The 18344-nt window shown below is 49.4% G+C and overlaps 1 protein-coding gene across 3 annotated transcripts; it reads left to right on the forward strand.

Annotated features, from left to right (window-relative positions):
- Positions 1-1009: 1009 nt before the first annotated feature.
- LOC102034073 (cryptochrome-1-like) lies at positions 1010-15730 on the forward strand. Of its 3 annotated transcripts, none has more exons than XM_005426815.3 (11): positions 1010-1129; positions 3681-4141; positions 5046-5162; positions 7908-8055; positions 8311-8451; positions 9577-9747; positions 10287-10427; positions 10864-11015; positions 12961-13058; positions 13521-13631; positions 15301-15730. In XM_005426815.3, exons 2-11 carry the CDS (start codon positions 3729-3731, stop codon positions 15390-15392), a joined length of 1584 nt encoding a protein of 527 aa, XP_005426872.1. In that variant the 5' UTR covers positions 1010-1129; positions 3681-3728; the 3' UTR covers positions 15393-15730. The 3 variants fall into 3 exon arrangements, with proteins under 3 accessions (XP_005426872.1, XP_030917636.1, XP_030917637.1); XM_031061776.1 differs by having other exon boundaries at positions 10287-10418; XM_031061777.1 differs by lacking the exon at positions 10287-10427.
- The last annotated feature ends 2614 nt before the right edge of the window (positions 15731-18344 follow it).

The raw sequence follows: 18344 nt of genomic DNA on the forward strand, positions 1-18344 counted from the left end.
GGGAAGGAGGTAAAGGCAGGCTCAGGGAGCCCCCCCGGGGAGGCGGCGGGAGTCCGGGCTGGCCCGTTCGCCCCCAGCTGCTGCGGGCTGGCGCAGGGGCCGCCCTCCCCTGTTGCCTCCTCGCCACTTCCCCGTCCGTCTGAGGGGCCCGGGCAGTGGGTCCTGGGGCCTCAGCCCGTCCTCATTTCGCTCCATCCTCCATGGGTGGAGACTCTCGGGTGTGGCTCTCGACCCGTTGCCGGAGAAGCCTCAGTCAAGCTCCTACACTTCGATGTGTTTGGGACTTATTTCCTCCTCTGACTCAATATGCCCTTTTCTTGCATCAAAGCTGTATTCAGCACCGTATTTATCACCTAAAGTATTCAAACAGGGGAGAGAACCTAGAGGTTGGAATCAACAGCAGCCTCAGGTCTGGCTCAGTGTGGAGAGTGGGATTATGGACCAGATTTATGCAAAAAATTAATGCTTAGATCCCAATTAAGAATTGTTCTCAAGCCTGTCAAATCAGAATAACATTAAACAACTTAATGGTGAGCATTATTCCACTTCCCAAGCCCAGACTCTGGTTTGAGAGAGCAGGTGTAAGGCTGCTCTCTCCAGATAAACCGTTGTTTATCTGTTTCACTATTGCTTCTGAAGCAGCCAAAATGTAGTCAAGGAGCATTTGACAATGGAGAGTGTCCCACAGAGGAAATTAAACTGTTAAAAATTTCTCTTCCCAGTTCCTTAGGCCTTGGTCTGTCCCTGCCCCATCTGGCTCTGCCAGCTCCAAGGGCCAGTGGGACCAGAGAGGAGCTGCCTGCGATCCTCCTCCTTCGCCCTTGGGAATTACACAAAAGCTTGAGTGGCTTAGACCATCTCTGATGCAGAATCCACATCAGTACAGATATTTATGGTATTTAGTGGTGTTTAAAACTGGGCAACTCATTTCTGGATGCCTGTAGGAACAGGGGCAGCACAGTGGGTTTTGGATAGTGTCACTGACAGCTTTTGCATCCCTCCAGCACATCCCTGCCTGTGGAGAGAAATGCTCAGCAGCAGGAGAGCTGGGATCAGTGACTGTGTGACTGCCTCTTTTTGGGGTGACATGTTGTAAAGACCCTGGAGCATCAGCTGTGCAGCCCTCAAGGTAAGGCCTAGATTTCTGTGCTTTCTGTCGTGGTGTACCTGTCCCGAAGTACAGGGATGAATCCTGTGTGAGGTGTATTTTCTGCCTGTCTGATTGATTTTTGGGGAACAGATGTAATCTGGATATGACAGGGGGTGAACAGACTCAAGGTGCTCGTTCATGGAGAGGTGGAAGAATAGCAGTGGATAAATCCCAACATGATGTCAATGACAGACAGCAGCTGCTCTGCCTTCTCCAACATTCCAGAGCATCTTTCCTTTCCTTGTGACATGACAGGAGTGTCCAAGAGCTCAGTTTCTTTCTGACACCACCTATGGCCTGCACAAGTGATCCCCCTCCCATTCTTTCCCATCCAGTAGGGGATCCCAGCTCCTCACCCAGCTTTGACACCTCTTTGGCTCTGGGCTCCCACCCTCCTCAGTAAGCTTCAGCCCATTTTAATGGAGCCTCTGCTCCTCCCAGCCTGTTCTAATGAAATCCTTGTCCCTCCAGCTCTGATTCCCCCAGTCTCCTTTAGTGGTATCCGCAGAGCTGCTGTTAACCCAGACCCTACAGCCTACCCAGGCCCTGACCTGGGGCCCACCTGCCCTGTTCCCAGTCTGTGTTGTTTTGTGTTCCTGCTCCCCACTGCTCCTGCAAGGATGCCATCACTGGAAGGGATGGATCCTGCCTAGGGACGTATCTGGGGGCTATCCCATGGGCTGTATGGGGCACTGGGCTCAGAGCAGTCCCAGGTGTGTGAGACAAAGGGGCATGGGGGTGAGTGTGATCCCACAGATATCAGGGGGCTGCAGGGCTCTGGATTTGGGGTGACCTTGCAGACCATGTGGGGCCATGGGGCTTGGGACAGCCCCAAGGCTGTAAGGCTGTGGGGGCCTTGGAGCCCCTGACTGGGGCAGTCCCTCAGTGAGCCTAGCTGGTGCATAGGATGCAGGGGACTCTTCCAGCACACTTTGCATTGTTTAGTACCCAGAAATGCCATCTGGGTGCTCCCCTGAGCAGCAAGAGTCACCTTGTTTTTCCGGTTCTCCCAGGAAGTGGGTGCAGGGCAGAGCACGCCACACAGCCCAGCCCTGCGCTGGGCTGCACCCTGTGCTTGTGAGTTTGGGGCCTTACTGGGGGGTTGTAACAAAGTGGGCCTGTCTGGGTGCTGCTGGTGCATGTGTTTGGGAATGGAGCAAATCAGATTTATGGAAAAGCTGCTGGATGTGGGTTGAGCAGGGACAAGGGCTGAGTTGCCTGGTGCAGCCATTGTGAGGGGTTGAATGGAGCTGTTTGGCTGGAAGTGCTGAGCTGGATTAGGGATTGTCATTTGGTTCTTTGCTAATCTCTAATCTCTTCTCCTTTGGGAGTGAGGCTGGAAATTAGCATCAGGTAGGGACCCACCTGGGAGGTGGGTGTTGAACTTTGCCAATTTTACATGGGAAAGCAAGTTTAGGAGGTGGTGCTGGGCTTGATGCAGGCAAGGTGGCAGCTGGGCTCCTCCTTTGCTTCCTGGCATCTGCTGGGTCCATTGTCCTGAACAGGGCAGCCAGAGCTTGGGAGCTGCTTCCCAAACTGTACCCTGAGATGCTTCGGCCTCAGATGCAAGGTCAGCACTCCTGCTAACCCTCTGAACTCAGCTGAAGTGGCTCAAAGGGGAATAAATGTATGAATCAAGAGTAGTTTTGTGTCATTATCACACCCAGCTCTGCTCTGGAGGCAGGCTGGGAGAGCTGGGGATGCCCAGCCTAGAAAAGGGGAGATTTCAGAACCCCTTCCAGTGCCTAAAAGGGCCTCAAGAGAACTAGAGAGGGACTTGGGACAAGGGTCTGGAGGAACAAAACAAAGGGGAATGGTTTCCCACTGCTGGAGGGCAGGGTGAGATGGGATATTGGAAGAAATTCTTCCCTGTGAGGGTGGTGAGGCTCTGGCCCAGGTTGCCCTGAGCAGCTGTGTCTGCCCCATGCCTGGAAGTGTCTAAGGCCAGGTTGGATGGCGCTTGGAGCAACCTGGGACAGAAGAAGGTGTCCCTGCCTATGGCAGGAGGTAGAACTGCATGGGCTTTAATGTCCCTTCCAACCCAAACCAGTCTGGGATTCTGTGAAATCCATAAGTTTAGATGTCTCCTACTAAAATCACCTGACAGATGGAGTATTGCACCAGGTCTCTGATGAGCTGATTGCTCAGAGGACCTCCTTGAAATCAGCTGATGACTTCCAGAGGATTTGCTGACAGCCACATCTGTGGGGTTAAAAAGCGTTTGTGCACTAAATGGAGCTCTGGCAGCTCCATCTGTTTTGATTCCTTCCTTCTGGTGAGTGTTTTTGGGATGTGATTTCATCGAGGGATTTAATTTAAGGATTTGATTGACTCATTTGGGGCAGAGGCCATTCTCTGTGGAGCTGGGTGGTGATTCTACTGCTGAATGATGGGGTCAGAGGAGAGGTTTGGTCTTGTTCCTGCGTTTCTCTCTCATGAAAACTTACCAAAGCAAGAAGTTTGTGGTAAAAACTGCAGAGGATTTTTTGGAGCTCTATTTCTAATTGTTAATTGACCTTGTTCTTTATAGGGATTTGGTATCCTGGAAGCCAAGGGTTCCCTTCGTCTTGTATCCAGGATGCTGCATCGCACCATTCACCTTTTCCGGAAGGAGCTCCGGCTCCATGACAACCCAGTGCTGCTGGCTGCCCTAGAGTCCTCAGAGGCCCTGTACCCCGTGTACATCCTGGACAGAGCATTCCTGACCTCCTCCATGCACATCGGGGCCCTGCGCTGGAATTTCCTGCTCCAGTCCCTTGAGGATCTCCACAAAAACTTGGGCCAGCTGGGCTCCTGCTTGCTGGTTATTCAAGGGGAGTATGAGCTCGTTCTTAGGGATCACATCCGGAAGTGGAATATCACTCAAGTGACACTGGATGCAGAGATGGAGCCGTTTTACAAGGAGATGGAGGCCAACATCCAGCGCCTGGGGGCAGAGCTGGGCTTTGAGGTGCTCTCCCTGGTGAGCCACAGCCTGTACAATACCCAGCGGTACGTGACTGCCCCAAACACACAAGTGTCTCCAGGGAGGTCATTTTAGAAGAGGAAAGGTCAAGTGTCTTGGGTTTTCCTTTGGAGGAAATTGAACTGTCTGAGGTGAACATGGTGCTGTTTGCTGGGAGAACTTTGTGTGTTGCTCCCTTGGAAGAAACAGAAGAGATTGTGCACAGGTTTTAGAATTTCAGCCCAAACAGCTGCTTAACTTTTTCCTTTTGGGCAGTTTAATTCACCTAAAAACTTACTCTTATAAACAGAGTGGAAGAAATTCTCTAACACCTTTAGTAGGGCTTGTAAAAGTTCTATTAAATACGGTAGAGTTTTTGGTGTCAGATTTTTTCAAAATCTTTCAAGTCAGCTTTCAGTGGTATTTGAATACACTTGGATCCAAGCTGTTATTCAGTGTTGAATGACTGAAGATATTGAAATTAGTAAGAAGGAAAGGAGTAATAACTAAACCAACCCTAACGCTCCAATTTTGCAAAACCCCTAAATTATGTAAATGAATGGATGTGTGTAACTTGCTGTCTTGAATTCGAGCTGTTTGCACAGGTCATTGCTCAGAGAGGACAGTTATTTACTGCCCTGAACCTATATTTTTGACACCAGAGGTGTCCCACGCCCTGCCCTGTGTGTCCTGGCTGTGCAGGTGAAGCCATGGCTGGAATCCTGATCCCAGTTTTGTTGTCTTAGGTCCTGAGAAACTGCTCTTGGGATAGATGTAGATTCACCCAGGGGAGTTTCACATGTAAAATCTGTAATTTCTACATTCATTTGCACTAATGGAGTTGTTATAGCCTGTGATGTTCACCTTCCTGTCCACTGGCATTTCCAGCTTCTTCCTTGGTTTCTGTTATGTGAGAAGAGATCTTGTTGTTTTGGTTTTTTTTTTTTTAAGGATTTTGGATGTAAATGGTGGGAGTCCCCCATTAACTTACAAGAGGTTCCTTCACATTCTGTCTCTGCTTGGTGACCCTGAGGTGCCTGTCCGAAACCTCACAGCTGAAGACTTCCAGTAAGTACCAGCCTGTGAGCGGGAATTGCTGGTCCTCTTTCTCTGCCCAAAAGAAGAGCCAGAACCAAATGATAATGAGGCATTATAGATGTTTTCTTGTTTTATTTCTGTGCATGGAGGGTTATTGATTCTATATACAGGGGATGTAACTGTTGTTGGGAGGGGAGAGCAGATGGCAGAATGGTCTGATACTCATCTCTTTTGATATTTGTGCAGATTTCTCACCATGTGGGACACCTCACAAAGTAATGGTTGGATTCAATGACTTAAAGGTTTTTTCCAACCTTAATGATTCTGTGATTCCATAAAAGTCTTAAGCTTTTGCAAGGCGCTTTGTCTTGGTTTGAAAAGACAGGTGTCTGCTAAAGAAGGCAGGAGCCTCCCTTGAAATGGAAAATGTAAACCCTCTCCCTCCAAATTATTATAATTTTGAAATTATGGGGCTCTCAGGCAAAGATATGGGAATAGGAATAACAGTTCTTTACTAGGAAAATTAAAAATACAAATGCAATAGTAAAAAAACCCAAAAAACAACCAACACACTGATAGAGTCAGAATATGACCTGACACCCTGTGTGTCAGGGTGGTGTCACAGTCCCATCCCATAGTGGCTCAGCCCTCCTGCAGTGCCAGCTGTGGTTCTGTTGGAGCAGTGATCCTGGAAAAGGGTGGAGTTTTCCTCTGAAGCTCCAGGGCTGCTGTAGATGCACCTGGTCTTCCTCTGGGAATCCAGAGGGGAAGAAAGCTGCTCCTCTGGGCATGCAGTGGGAAAAGGCTGACTGTGGTGTTCCAAAAGCCAGACTCTATCCAGGTAGGACTTCTTGGCTCCTCCCCCTGGGCAAATCATCTCCCAGTGGGATGATGTAATTTTGTCAGCCATGCAGAGATACTCGATGGCCCATGAACAGAAGAGATCTCTCCAGAGGGAGAGTATGAAGATATAAAGAAAACTGCCCCACCTGGTTTTAACAGGTGGCCCAATGAACAGAAGATAACTGCCCCACCTCTAACAGATGGCAACAGTATACACAGCCCCAGCCATATCTTGTAACTTAAGACACACCTTGAGAAAAGCTTTTAAGAGATGTCAAACTCCTGCAGAGGAAGGCCTGGGGAATTTACTCAAAGGCATGCTCTGCATTCCTCTCAAGATTTTGGACAGGAATTAGATGAACCACAATAGTTTGTTTTATGCAGGAAGTTCGATGGAATGATCCTACTGTTCCCTCCTGGCTTTAAATCTCTGTTCCCCTCTGCTGTCTGGGAAAGAGAGACTGAGCCCTTGTCTCACAGGACTTGAGAAGTAGCTCAGAGTCAAGGATGTCTTGTGTTTAGCTCTCCATGAGGTTAGTGATTCAAAGGGAGGTAAGATGAGCAGGAGAGAGCTGGAATGGGACTGCAGGTGCTTGGGATTCAACATCAGGTGCCTCCTGCATGGCCTCAGCTCAGTGCCACCAACCCAGGCTTGGATCTTCCCATTTTGGGCTAGTCCTGTTACTTCCTGAATGTTGTCCTGAGACAGTCTGATAACAAGACTTATGTACGTACTGGAATATATAAGTTCCTGTATTTTTTTTTCTAGCACTGTTTTTTTTTTTTTTCCTTTCTTGCCTGATTTGTTTGTTTGGACTTTTAAAATTAATGCTGATGACAGATAAGTGGTTCACATGCTTCCCAGCAGGCCTGAGCTATGTCAGTGCTCTGAGAGCTGCACTGGCCCATCTCTGTAGGTGTCTGCAGCAGGGCTGAGCTCAGGTTTGTCCAGGTAAGTACAAAGATCTATTGATGTCTGGGTTAATTCACGGGTTGTGAGAAGTCTCTGTGTCACCAGCACTTCCTTGGGCCTCTTCGTCTGTGTTTTATGGGGTGGAAGAAAAACCAAAGTGATGCTCTTCCAGCCATATGGGGAGCAGAGGCCTTGGGAAGCTTCAGCAACTGAGGCTGAGGAGATGTGGGGGGGCTGCTGAGGGGTGTGGGCTCGGGGGCCCCAGCTTGGTTAGGAATGAGTTGCTGGGATGGCCCAGCTCTCCTGCCTCCTTTCTCTCTCCTGCCTCCTTCCCTATGAAACTGAAAGAGAGAAGGTTTAGATTAGATGTTGGGAAGAAATTCTGCAGTAGTGAGGCCCTAGCACAGATTGTCCAGAGAAGCTGTGGCTGCCCCATGCCTGGAAGTATCCATGGCCAGGTTGGCCAGGGCTTAGAGCAACCAGGGGAAGGTGGCCCTGCCCATGGCAGGAGGGGGAACTGGGTGGGCTTTAATGTCCCTTCCAACCCAAACCAGTCTGGGATTCTGTGGCTCCAGAGTGACCTCTCTGCAGAGGCACTCAGAGGAGGTGGAGTGACATTTGGAGGCAGCACCATGATTGTGTTTAGGGTGTGAGGAGGCTCTTTGTTCCCTCCTAGGCATGGACGCGACAGCTGGGAGGAACTGGAGAGGAGCTGCCTTTGAGCCTTGTGTAGGGCATGGGAACTGAAAGGGGTCTGAGCTGGGGGTGCAGCTGACTGCTCTGAGCACTGTAACTTGGTGAGACTGTTCTTCCCCAGTTCTGGCTAGAATTCCCTGGAGCAATTGCAGGATGAACTCTTCTCCCCCAGGAAAGTACAGCCTGGGATTTCTCACTGTGCTTTCATTCTCTGTGCTCTGGTTGGACTGTGATAGATGATACTTGGTATGTGCATTGGCAGGGACTGCCTCTATCTTCTAGCTCCTGTTGTTCCTTTCAAAGAGTTTTCTCTCTCACCTCAGGAGATGTAGGGCCCCTGACCCGGGCCTGGCTGAGTGTTACAGGGTGCCTCTCCCTGTGGATTTGAAGATTTCCCCAGAGAGCCTTTCCCCTTGGAGAGGAGGGGAGACTGAAGGGCTGCAGCGCCTGGAGCAACACTTGACTGACCAGGTCAGCCCTGATGGAACCCAGGGGATGGTGGTGACGCCAGGTGGGCTGAGATCAGCGCCCAGCTTGGCTTGGAGGAGGGTGGCAGCTTGGGCTCGGGTTTTGTTCTCCTTGATTTCTGGGAAGTGGGAGTTTTCCAGGCATGACATCAAACAAGCCCCTCTGATAGTTAAGCCAGTTCCAAGACCTTTCCTCTGTTTATTACTGGCCATGTGTCATCTTGTGCTGCCTGAACCCAAATTTCTGTTTTCATTTCAGGGCTGGGTAACAAGTTTTACTAAACCGAGGACAATCCCGAACTCGCTGCTTCCAAGCACCACAGGCCTGAGCCCCTATTTCAGTATGGGCTGTCTGTCAGTTCGGACATTTTTTTATAGGTTGTCAAACATTTATGCTCAGGTAAGCCAATAATTGATCCTAAGTAAGCAAATCCAAAACTGTGACAAGTCTGGCATGGGAGGCAGGATTTAGCACTCAGATCATCTTGGTAGAGACTTGGTGTATCAAAAAATGCTGCTTTGTTAGTGTCTTCTCACAGTGTCCCGTGAAATCTGTGGAGTGGCTTCATGTTCTGTGAAACAGCCACAGAATGTCTGCAGCTCTTCCCAATTAAGTTTTAGAAACAGGATATTAATATTCTAAATTCATGTTTTCATCAGGAACTGTAGTGACAGGGCAATAGGGAATGGCTTCAAATTGAAAGAGAGTGGATTTGGATTAGATGTTGGGAAGAAATTCTTTCCTGTGAGGGTGGTGAGGCCCTGGCACACGGTCCCCAGAGAAGCTGTGGCTGCTCCATCCCCGGAAGTGTCCAAGGCCGGGTTGGATGGGGCTTGGAGCAACCTGGGCTAGTAGAAGGTGTCCCTGCTCCTGGCAGAGGGTGGAGTGAAATGGACTTTAATGTCCCTTCCAGCCCAAATCATGGTTCTATGAATAGGGAGCCAGCAGACCTGGGATCAACAGGGAAGTCCAGGAAAACCTTCCTAAAGTTCAAGGATTTAGTTTGTCTGTCTGGTGGTTAAGGGAAGTTTCTGATTGGTTTATACAGTTTTGTTTCTGGAAATCAACTGATTTTATCTTAGACAAGTTTTAATTGTTGCATAAATGAAAACCACTTTCTGAAATCTTGTTTGATTCTTAAGAAAAAGTGAGCTTGAAACCAGCCCAAGAAAACCAACCTCCTTCACCTTCATCTTAAGGTTATCATTTGAGACATGGCTGAGCCACCTGAATTCAGTTAACACATTAATAAACATATGCTTGGTGTAAGAAATCCCAGTGTGACACAGTTTTGGAAGGTAGATGGAGTATGTTTGAGGTAACACTGAAGTCTGGCAGTTTGGCTTTGCTTTGGCCCAGACAGCATTGCCTCAGATATTTGATTTCCTTGACTTGAACACTAAAGTGCCTTGAAACTAGTATTTTAGACAGATTAATCTTTATTTTATAGGCCTGACACTCACAAAATTAGTGAAGCTGCAATGATATGTATGACCTGAAGCTGTCACCTTGTGTCTTTTGCAGGCAAAGCATCACTCTCTGCCCCCAGTGTCGCTCCAAGGGCAGCTGTTGTGGAGGGAATTCTTCTATACAGTAGCATCGGCAACACCCAACTTCACCCAGATGGCTGGGAACCCCATCTGCCTCCAGATCTGCTGGTACAAGGATGCAGAGAGGCTCCACAAATGGAAAACGGTAATGAGGTGCATGGCCACAGCAGCTGCATTGGAGCTTGGAGCTTTCCTCTTCCCTTGATCTGTCCCTGCTGGCAGTTTGAATGCATCTTGCAGTGGTATGACAGGCTGTGAGAGCTGGGAATGTTCAGCCTGGAGAAAAGGAGGCTCCAGGGAGACCTTAGAGACCCTTTCAGTGCCTAAAGGGGCTCCAGGAGAGCTGGAGAGGGACTTGAGACAAGGGATGGAGTGACAGGTCAAGGGGAATGGCTTCCAGCTGACAGAGGGCAGTGTTAGATGGAATATTGGGACAAAGTTCTTCCCTGTGAGGTTGATGAGGCCCTGGCCTAGGTTTCCCAGAGAAGCTGTGGCTGCCTCTGGATCCCTGGAAGTGTCCAAGGCCAGGTTGGATGGGGCTTGGAGCAACCTGGGCTAGTGGAAGGTGTCCCTGCCCATGGCAGGGGGTGGAATGGGCTTTAATGTCCCTTCCCACCCAAACCAGTCTGTAATTCTGTGAAAGCAGTGTATGAGGAGAGAGCTGATGTTCCTGTTCTGCTGCAGGCGCAGACAGGGTTCCCATGGATCGATGCCATTATGACCCAGCTGCGCCAGGAAGGCTGGATCCATCACCTGGCTCGGCACGCTGTCGCCTGCTTCCTGACCCGGGGGGACCTTTGGATCAGCTGGGAAGAGGGAATGAAGGTTCACTGCTGGCTTTTATTTTCCTCTGTTCTGCCTAGCCCTGAGAAACCCTGCACAGCCTGAGTCTAGCAGTGGATGGTTCTACAGAGCAGGGTTTGGTTCTGCCCCTTCCTGCAGATCTCAGGCTTTATGGAATCTCTTTGTTTGTCACGCAGTGCAGTGGTGAGAGTTCATTCCCTTCCCCAAATCCTCATGATTTTTGGATAACGAGGATACTGGTGGAGACATGCTCAGTCTCTAGCAGGTTCCAAACCCAGAGTTTTTGGGTTGCTCTGTCTTCCTTCTGTCTGTGGAGAGCATTCTTGGTGTGCCTGTGAGGAGGCAGCCCTGGCCCCACAGTGCTGTGCTTCTAGCCGCAACCCCCCAGCCTGCTTTTGTCTAGTTTTTGCAATATAGCCATTTCAGGGCTATTTCTCTTCCCATCCCTGATGTGCAGGTGTTTGAAGAGCTGCTTTTAGATGCTGACTACAGCATCAACGCTGGGAACTGGATGTGGCTGTCAGCCAGCGCCTTCTTCCACCAGTACACACGGATCTTCTGCCCCGTCCGCTTCGGGAAGCGCACAGACCCCCAGGGCGACTACATCAGGTCAGGGGACACCCACCCCACCACCTCCCTGAGAGCTTCTCAAGCTCCTCTGACAGCAGGAACTGATGGACTGGATCAGTTTCAAACACACACACCTGTTAAACAGGACTCATAGCAATGGTTTTATAGAACACTTGGGGGAGCTGAGGCATGGAGAAGCAGAGAGATATCTGTCATTCCAAGCGATGGCTGATTAGGGCTTGTGTTCATTTGTGAGCACTTCTTGTGTCCAGCACCATGTTTGATCGCTAGGCTGGCTCCTCTTTCCAAAGGATTTGAGAAGAACTTCCCACAGCTTCCCTGCTCCAGTTTGCACTCATTTTCTTGCTTTTCATAGAATTCTGGGATGTGCTTGGAAGGGAGCTTAAAGCTCATCCAGTTCCACTCCCTGCCATGGGCAGGGACACTTTCCACTATCCTAAGGTTTCTTCAAGCCTGGCCTTGGACAATTGCAAGGATGGGACAGCTATAGCTTCTCTGAGCAACCTGTGCCAGGGCCTTACCACCCTCACAGAGAGGAATATCCCAATATCCCATCTAACCCTGCCATTCTTTAGTTGTACATGCATAGGTTTTACTTTCCACTCTAAGTCCTCTTTGCTTCAGAGTCTCATTTTGTTGTCTCTCCACAATGTGCTGATGGACTTTCTCAAAGCACTGGGCTCACTGTGTTAGTGTTGAGCAAACAGCTTGTCTTGGTTTGGAAGACAGGTGTCTGCTAAGGAAGGTGGGAGCCTCCCTTGGAATGGAGAATGTGAACCCCCTCCCTCCAAATTATTATAATTTTGAAATTAAGGGGCTCTCAGGCAAAAATATATGAGATTAGGAATAACAGTTCCTTTCTAGTATGTATAACAAGGCAAACAAACAACAACGACTACAGACAGCATCACCAATAACAGAGCAGGAGCCCAGTCCCAGCCTTTGGGCTGCGGCACTTTCCCCTTGCTGCAGTTCCAGGTACAGCCGCCAGGGGCGCTGCTGGCTCCCGGCGGGCAGGGCAGGTGCAGTGATCCCCGCGGGGCTGCAGGGGGCGCTGTGGGGCGGCGTGGGGAGCGCGTGGCAATGGCAGCTGGGCCCAGGCGGGGAGGGATGGAGGAGACGCTTTGCTCCACAAACCCCGGGGCAGGCGATCCCTGTGCCCCCACTGGAACTGTTGGACATTCCGGTAGTGCACAGGGGTGCGGGGCCCAGCAGCAGAAGAAAAGCAGCTCCCAGCTGGGTTGTGGCTGTGTCAGCGAATTCCTTTTCCCAGGCTGTGGGTCCCACTGTCCTCCGAAGCCCAGACTGAGCGAGATCCGCAACTGCCCCAGCCCCCGTCCTTTACCTGCTTCTAATCTCGGAGTGTCTCTGTCCCTCCCAGAGAAGCTCCCAAAAATCAGAGGAGTTCCCCCTCCCCGAAGTCTCAAGCACACAGCCATCAGTGCTTCTTAGCAACTCAATGGGAAAAAATTCCACAAGTAGAGGAAAGAAAAGGAAAGAAAACCCAACCCCCAGCACAGCTCAATTTCCCCACATCTCTTCCTCCCATCCTGTCTAGATTTGGGTATTTCCAAGGAGAAGCTTGTGCTGAGGTACCTCACAGAGTGGGACAAAAAATTACTTTGCCATTCTGCAATAATTTTTTAAAATTAGTTTGTTTTAAAAATTATTAATGTTTAGGATGAAATGTCAGTGAAAATGTTAAAAACATATTTTGGAGGAAATCAAAACCGAAGTACTGTTTAAATCACCCCATTTATTCTACGCTGTGAAGTTAACTTTTGGAAGATATCACCTATGGAGGTTTGAGAACATAAACCCAATTTTTTTGTGGAGAATGAATCAGAACTTTCCCACAGATTGTAATCTCAATATTAACATGGAACAGGTTGGTTTACACTTCTCTGAATGTATGATTATTTGTCTGCAGGATTATAAACCCCCCTATTATCCCTATTTTTAGGAAGTACTTGCCCATACTAAAGAACTTTCCCTCCAAGTACATCTACGAGCCCTGGACAGCATCTGAAGAGGAGCAGAAGCAAGCAGGATGTATCATAGGTAATTAATTCACATTCCTTGCTAAGGATTTTTCTGCTGCTAACTATCCAAAATAAATGTGTATGAGATGGAAGCATCACACTTCCAATATAAGCCATTTATCTTCTGAAAATGGATTAATCCAACCACCTTCCTTCTGTTCATTCTCCATTAACATTTTTTTATAGGAGTCTCATTTCACAGTACATATTTTTGCTTCAGCTTTATGTCCTAACACTCTTGGATCACTCCACACTTTTACCTTTAAATATATTCATCTTGGATGCTTGGCTGCTTTAAATAATATCAGAATATCATGTGCTTTTACTCCTGCTCTAACACATCTTTCTTAGGTCAAAGTGGGAGCTCTTCTCTTTGATGGAAAGGATTAGGCACTTCCATTTAAGAAAAGCTGGAAGTATTCCAAATCCAGGGAAAATGTCTTTGCTGAGTGTGGTAAAGGCTCTGTCTCCACATTACCAGGTCAGGATTACCCCTTCCCCATGGTGAACCACAAGGAAGCCAGTGAGCACAACCTGCAGTTGATGAAACAGGTCAGAGAGGAGCAGCACAAAACAGTCCAGCTCACGAGAGGTGAGAGATGCTGGAGCACCCACATTCCCTGTGCTGTGACACACAGACTGTTCTCAGGAACCTGGGCTCTGGGGCTCGGCTTTGGGTGCTTTTCCAGGATGCTTTTCCATGTTGGCTACCAACATCATGAGCAACTCTTCTGGTTACTGTTAAAATGCTGTCCCAAGTGCAAGAACAAGAGTGTGAGCCTTTTCTTCCTTCCTTCTCCCCTTGGAGCATCCTCCTGCCTGCTGCAGAAATGCCTTCCCAAAACCAGATCTTCTCCCCCTGCCCTGACCCCCCAGCTCCAGGCTGGCTGCATGTGTCTCCAAGGTGCAGAAATCTCTGCAACTCTGCCCATGCCTCTTATAAACCAGAACATTCTTACTTGTCCTTGGTATCATGATCTGCCCTATGCCATAGCAGAAATTGAGATTCCCACTGAGCACAAAGCTCTGGAGAGGTGAGTTGTTCCAAGAAATTTACCCTTTGGCATGGTTTTCTGCATTGCTTAACCCTATGGATAACAAACAGGTAGTTATCAGGTAAGGCTAGAACACTCAAACTGTGCCGAGCCTGAAGTACTTAATTATTTAGGTATTATCACTCACACAGATGTGTCACTTATGGCACCTGTGCTCTTAAAATTGAAATCCCAGGGCCTGTGCTGAGCTCAGAGGAATCCTTCACAGTAAAACACGGAAACTCGGCCTGGTTTGGGTGGAAAAAGACTTTAAAGCTCATCCGGTTTCCACGTCCTGCCATGGGCAGGAACACCTTGCACTATCCCAGGTTTTTCCAAACTCTGTCCAACCTGGCCTTGGACACTTAGAGGGATCCAGGTGCAGCCACAGCTTCTCTGGGCAGCCTGTGCCAAGGCCTCAACAACCTCACAGGGAAGAATTTCATCCCAGTATCGCACCTAACTCAGCCCTCTGGCAATGGGAAGCCATTCCCACTTGTCCTGTCCCTCCAGGCCCTTGTCCCATGTCCCTCTCCAGCTCTCTTGGAGCCCTTTTAGGAAGGGTCTGTCAGGTCTCCCGGGAAGCCTTCTCTTTTCCAGGCTGAACATTCCCAGCTCTCCCAGCCTGGCTCCATAATGGAATTTAAGTGACAAAATACCTTTCTATTTAAGGGTGGGCCACAGCAGCCTCTCTATATTATAGAAACCCAACATGAAGCAGCTGAGGGGAACCTTAACTTTTCTTTCCTTCACTTCTCTAATTTGAGGGAATTAATTGTTCCAAACCCTGGAATGGATACCTATTAATGTGTCCATGATGTTGCACACTGGAATAGTACAGATACAACCACTGTATGCTGGCAGTTTTTCCAGCAGCCCTGTGGTACCAGGGACTAAATGTTGGGAATGTTGGGAAAGGCAAAATTTTGAGAGTCCCTGACTCCAAGCATTATCCCAACGCCCATCTTAGTATGAAAACCAGCTCATACAGGGGAGCAGATATTGGAATAGAGTAAGGGCTAAGGAGTAGGATGGGACTTAGAACAGTCTGGAAGGTGTGGAGTGGAATGAAATGAGCTTTAAGGCCCCTTCCAACCCAAACCATCCTGGGATTTCATGATTCTTGTTGCCTATGAACAGAAGCATTTTGTGATACTTTGTATCTTAACCTGACTGAAGTCAGAGAAGACTTTGCAAACTTTAATCCTTCTTTATTTCTTGCTGTAGATGATGCAGATGACCCCATGGAAATAAAGGTAAAACGTGACCATTCAGAAGAAAACATTTCAAAAGGAAAAGTGGCCCGAACAGCAGAATAAACCAAAATTCCCTCAGGGGTCACCTGCTGGGTACCAAAAAGAGGCAAGACAGGAGAGCCAGGGGCCAGTTGAGTTGGCCAACCACTGTCCTCCATGCTTTGCCCTGCTGATGGTGCCTGTTGCTTGCGACCTGACCTCAGGAAATGTGTTGGATCTTGAGTAGTTTTAGTGCAGTTATTTTGTATGGAATTGTTTATCTTTGAGTGGCTTCTGGACCATTTGTTGAAGCTGTTGGGTGAATGCAAGAGGTGCGTGGTTATGGCAGGTCCTGCTGCTGCAGCATCCTTCAAATCCATGGTTTTCATGCACATGTATAAGTAGATTTTGTGGAAAATATCTTAATGTTAGAAGACCATGTGCACATTAATGTGGTTGCACATTAGTATTAGGACCTTGATTTGCTTGCCTTGTAGAGACAGACTTAGGGATGTTCAGATTATTTATTCTAAGTTCCCAGTTTATGACTGTAGTCCCCAGTTTGGGGAGACAGAGCAGAGTGCAGCCCCTTGTCCCTTGTGTGTAGGTTTTAAGTCATAAGTAGGACTTGCTATGCATTTTAAGGACAAAGTTGAAAATATCTCGCTAAATTAGGGCTAATATATAACTTTGTCACCATAATTCTCTTCCTTGGCTAACTAGAACTGCAGGGCAGAGATTAATTCTATCATGTACCACATGGAAAGATTTCTCCTTTCACTGAAATGTATTGTTGTGAAGTTTGACAAGGCTGGATTAGTCAATTATGATTGGGGGTTTGGGGGTGGGGAAGTGCAGTGGGGTTTTCATGGCTGCAGGTAGTATGCTGGGTTTGGAAAGAAATAAAACTTATTTCTGACATGAACAATGCAAGGGCTCTGAAGCAATCTGTTGTCACAATTGATATCCATCGGTCCTCTTGGGAAACCTGGTGGCACAGCAGCTCCAGCAGCAATCCAGACTCCTTGGAAGCATCCCAGGATCTAGTGCTGGAGCAGCACAGGAGCCATGAGCACCAGGAGGAGGCCGTAAACTGCAGGATCTTTCAATGCTGCTAGAGACTTGCAGGACCTGTCAGAACAGACCATGCTGGCAGCAGGACGGTGAGGTGTAAATAAAAAACTGCAAGGAACTTCCTGCTGCTCCAAGCCTGCATCAAGCTCCTGGAGATACCCATATTCCCTGATACTTCAGCCCTCCAGCAAACCTAATAACTTGCAGGGATGGCCAGAAGGAAAGGCCTTCTGCCTCCTCCTTTATGGAAGGTAGAATTCCAAGGTGGTGCTTGTTTCTTTGGGGAGATCTGCTGCTCCAAAGCCTCCTGGCGTTCCTACCCTCTGTCATTGGGCTCCTTCCTGTGCCTGAAGGGATTTACAGCATCTCTGAAGGGCTGGAAGGAGCATCTGGGAAACTCCAGGCCTGTCAGCCTGACATCAGTGCCCAGTAGGGTAATGGAACAGATCATCTTGGGTGCTATCACCTGGCACCTACAGGATGCCTGGGGGATCAGACCCAGCCAGTATGGGTTTAGGAGGGGCAGGTCGGGCCTGACCAACCTGATCTCCTTCTATGACCAGGTCACCTGCCTGCTGGATGCAGGAAAGGCTGTGGATGTGTCTGCCTGGACTCCAGCAAGGCCTTTGGCACTGTCTCCCACAGCACACTCCTGGAAAAGCTGCAGCCCACGGCTGGGACAGGAGCACTCTGTGCTAGGTTCAGAACTGGCTACGTGGCCGGTCCAGAGAGTGGTGGTGAGTGGGGCTGCATCCAGCTGGCAGCCAGGCACCAGTGGTGTCCCTCAGGGGTCTGTACTGGAGCCAGTTCTGTTTAATATCTATTGATTACATGGATGAGGGAATTGAGTCCACTGTCAGTAAGTTTGCAGATAAGACCAAGCTGGGAGCATGTGTTGATCTGCTTGAGGGTAGGAGGGCACTGCAGAGAGACCTGGAATGGTTGGATGGATGGGCTGAGTCTAACAGGATGAGTTTTAATAAGTCCAAGTGCCAAGTCCTGCATTTTGGCCTCAATAACCCTCTGCAATGCTACAGGCTGGGGGATAGTGTGGCTGGACAGTGCCCAGGCAGAAAGGGACCTGGGGGTGGTGGTTGACAGTCAGCTGAACATGAGCCGGCAGAGCGCCCTGGTGGCCAAGAAGGTCAATGGCACCTGGCCAGTATCAGGAATGGTGTGGCCAGCAGGAGCAGGGAGTCCTTCTTCCCCTGTACCTGGCACTGGTGAGGGCAAACCCTGAGTGTTGTGTCCAGTGCTGGCCCCTCAGTTTGGGAAGGATGTTGAGATGGTTGAGTGCATCCAAAGGAGCACAACAAAGCTGGTGAGGGGCTTGGAACACAAGTCCTGTGAGGAACGACTGAGGGAGATGGGAGTGCTCAGCCTGGAGAAAAGGAGACTCGGGGACCTTATCACTTCTCTGGTGACCACCTGTCGTGGGTTTACAGGAAGCAGGATTTCTGGGAATGGAGTGGCCAGAGGCCAATAGGTGTTCAGATTCTAAAATTGACACCAGGCTTGGCCACTGAGGGTGGATGCGCCTCTGAGAACACAGGGGTTAGAAACAGAGCACGCCCTTGGGCTCTCTCTTTGATTTCCGGCCAGCAAAGAGGCAAGGCCTCCCCTCCCCGGCTTCGAGCTGGGCAGGAGAGGGGAAACCTGCGGCCTGGCAGAGGTAGGCCTAACCCCTCGAGATGGAAGGGTGGTGGGGGCACCAGGAGGCATTGGGAAGCTCTCTCAGGAGAGACAGAGAGAGAAGCCCCGAGAGGGATCGGGCAGCCCCCTCCCCGCTCCCCCCGGGAGACGACAGAGAGAGGAGCCGGCGCTGGGTGCTGTGGCCTTGAGGCCTTGGAGTTGGCGGCATGCCCGGCTTATGGAGAATGGGGGACAGCACGGAGAAGCCTGGCCGCTTGTAAGAGCTTTTTAACCCCTGTTTGGACAATGAAAATTTTGCAGAGCATTGAC

This window comes from Geospiza fortis, unplaced genomic scaffold (genome assembly GCF_000277835.1).
Source record: "Geospiza fortis unplaced genomic scaffold, GeoFor_1.0 scaffold26, whole genome shotgun sequence".
Classification (NCBI taxonomy): domain Eukaryota; kingdom Metazoa; phylum Chordata; class Aves; order Passeriformes; family Thraupidae; genus Geospiza; species Geospiza fortis.

Bases quoted from the DNA above. Each gene is read 5' to 3' on its own strand.
- LOC102034073 (XM_005426815.3), top strand. From the start codon at position 3,729: ATGCTGCATCGCACCATTCACCTTTTCCGGAAGGAGCTCCGGCTCCAT. The intron at 11,016-12,960 runs GTCAGGGGACAC...CCCTATTTTTAG, and splicing joins CCCCAGGGCGACTACATCAG to GAAGTACTTGCCCATACTAA. The intron at 13,632-15,300 runs GTGAGAGATGCT...TTCTTGCTGTAG, and splicing joins AACAGTCCAGCTCACGAGAG to ATGATGCAGATGACCCCATG.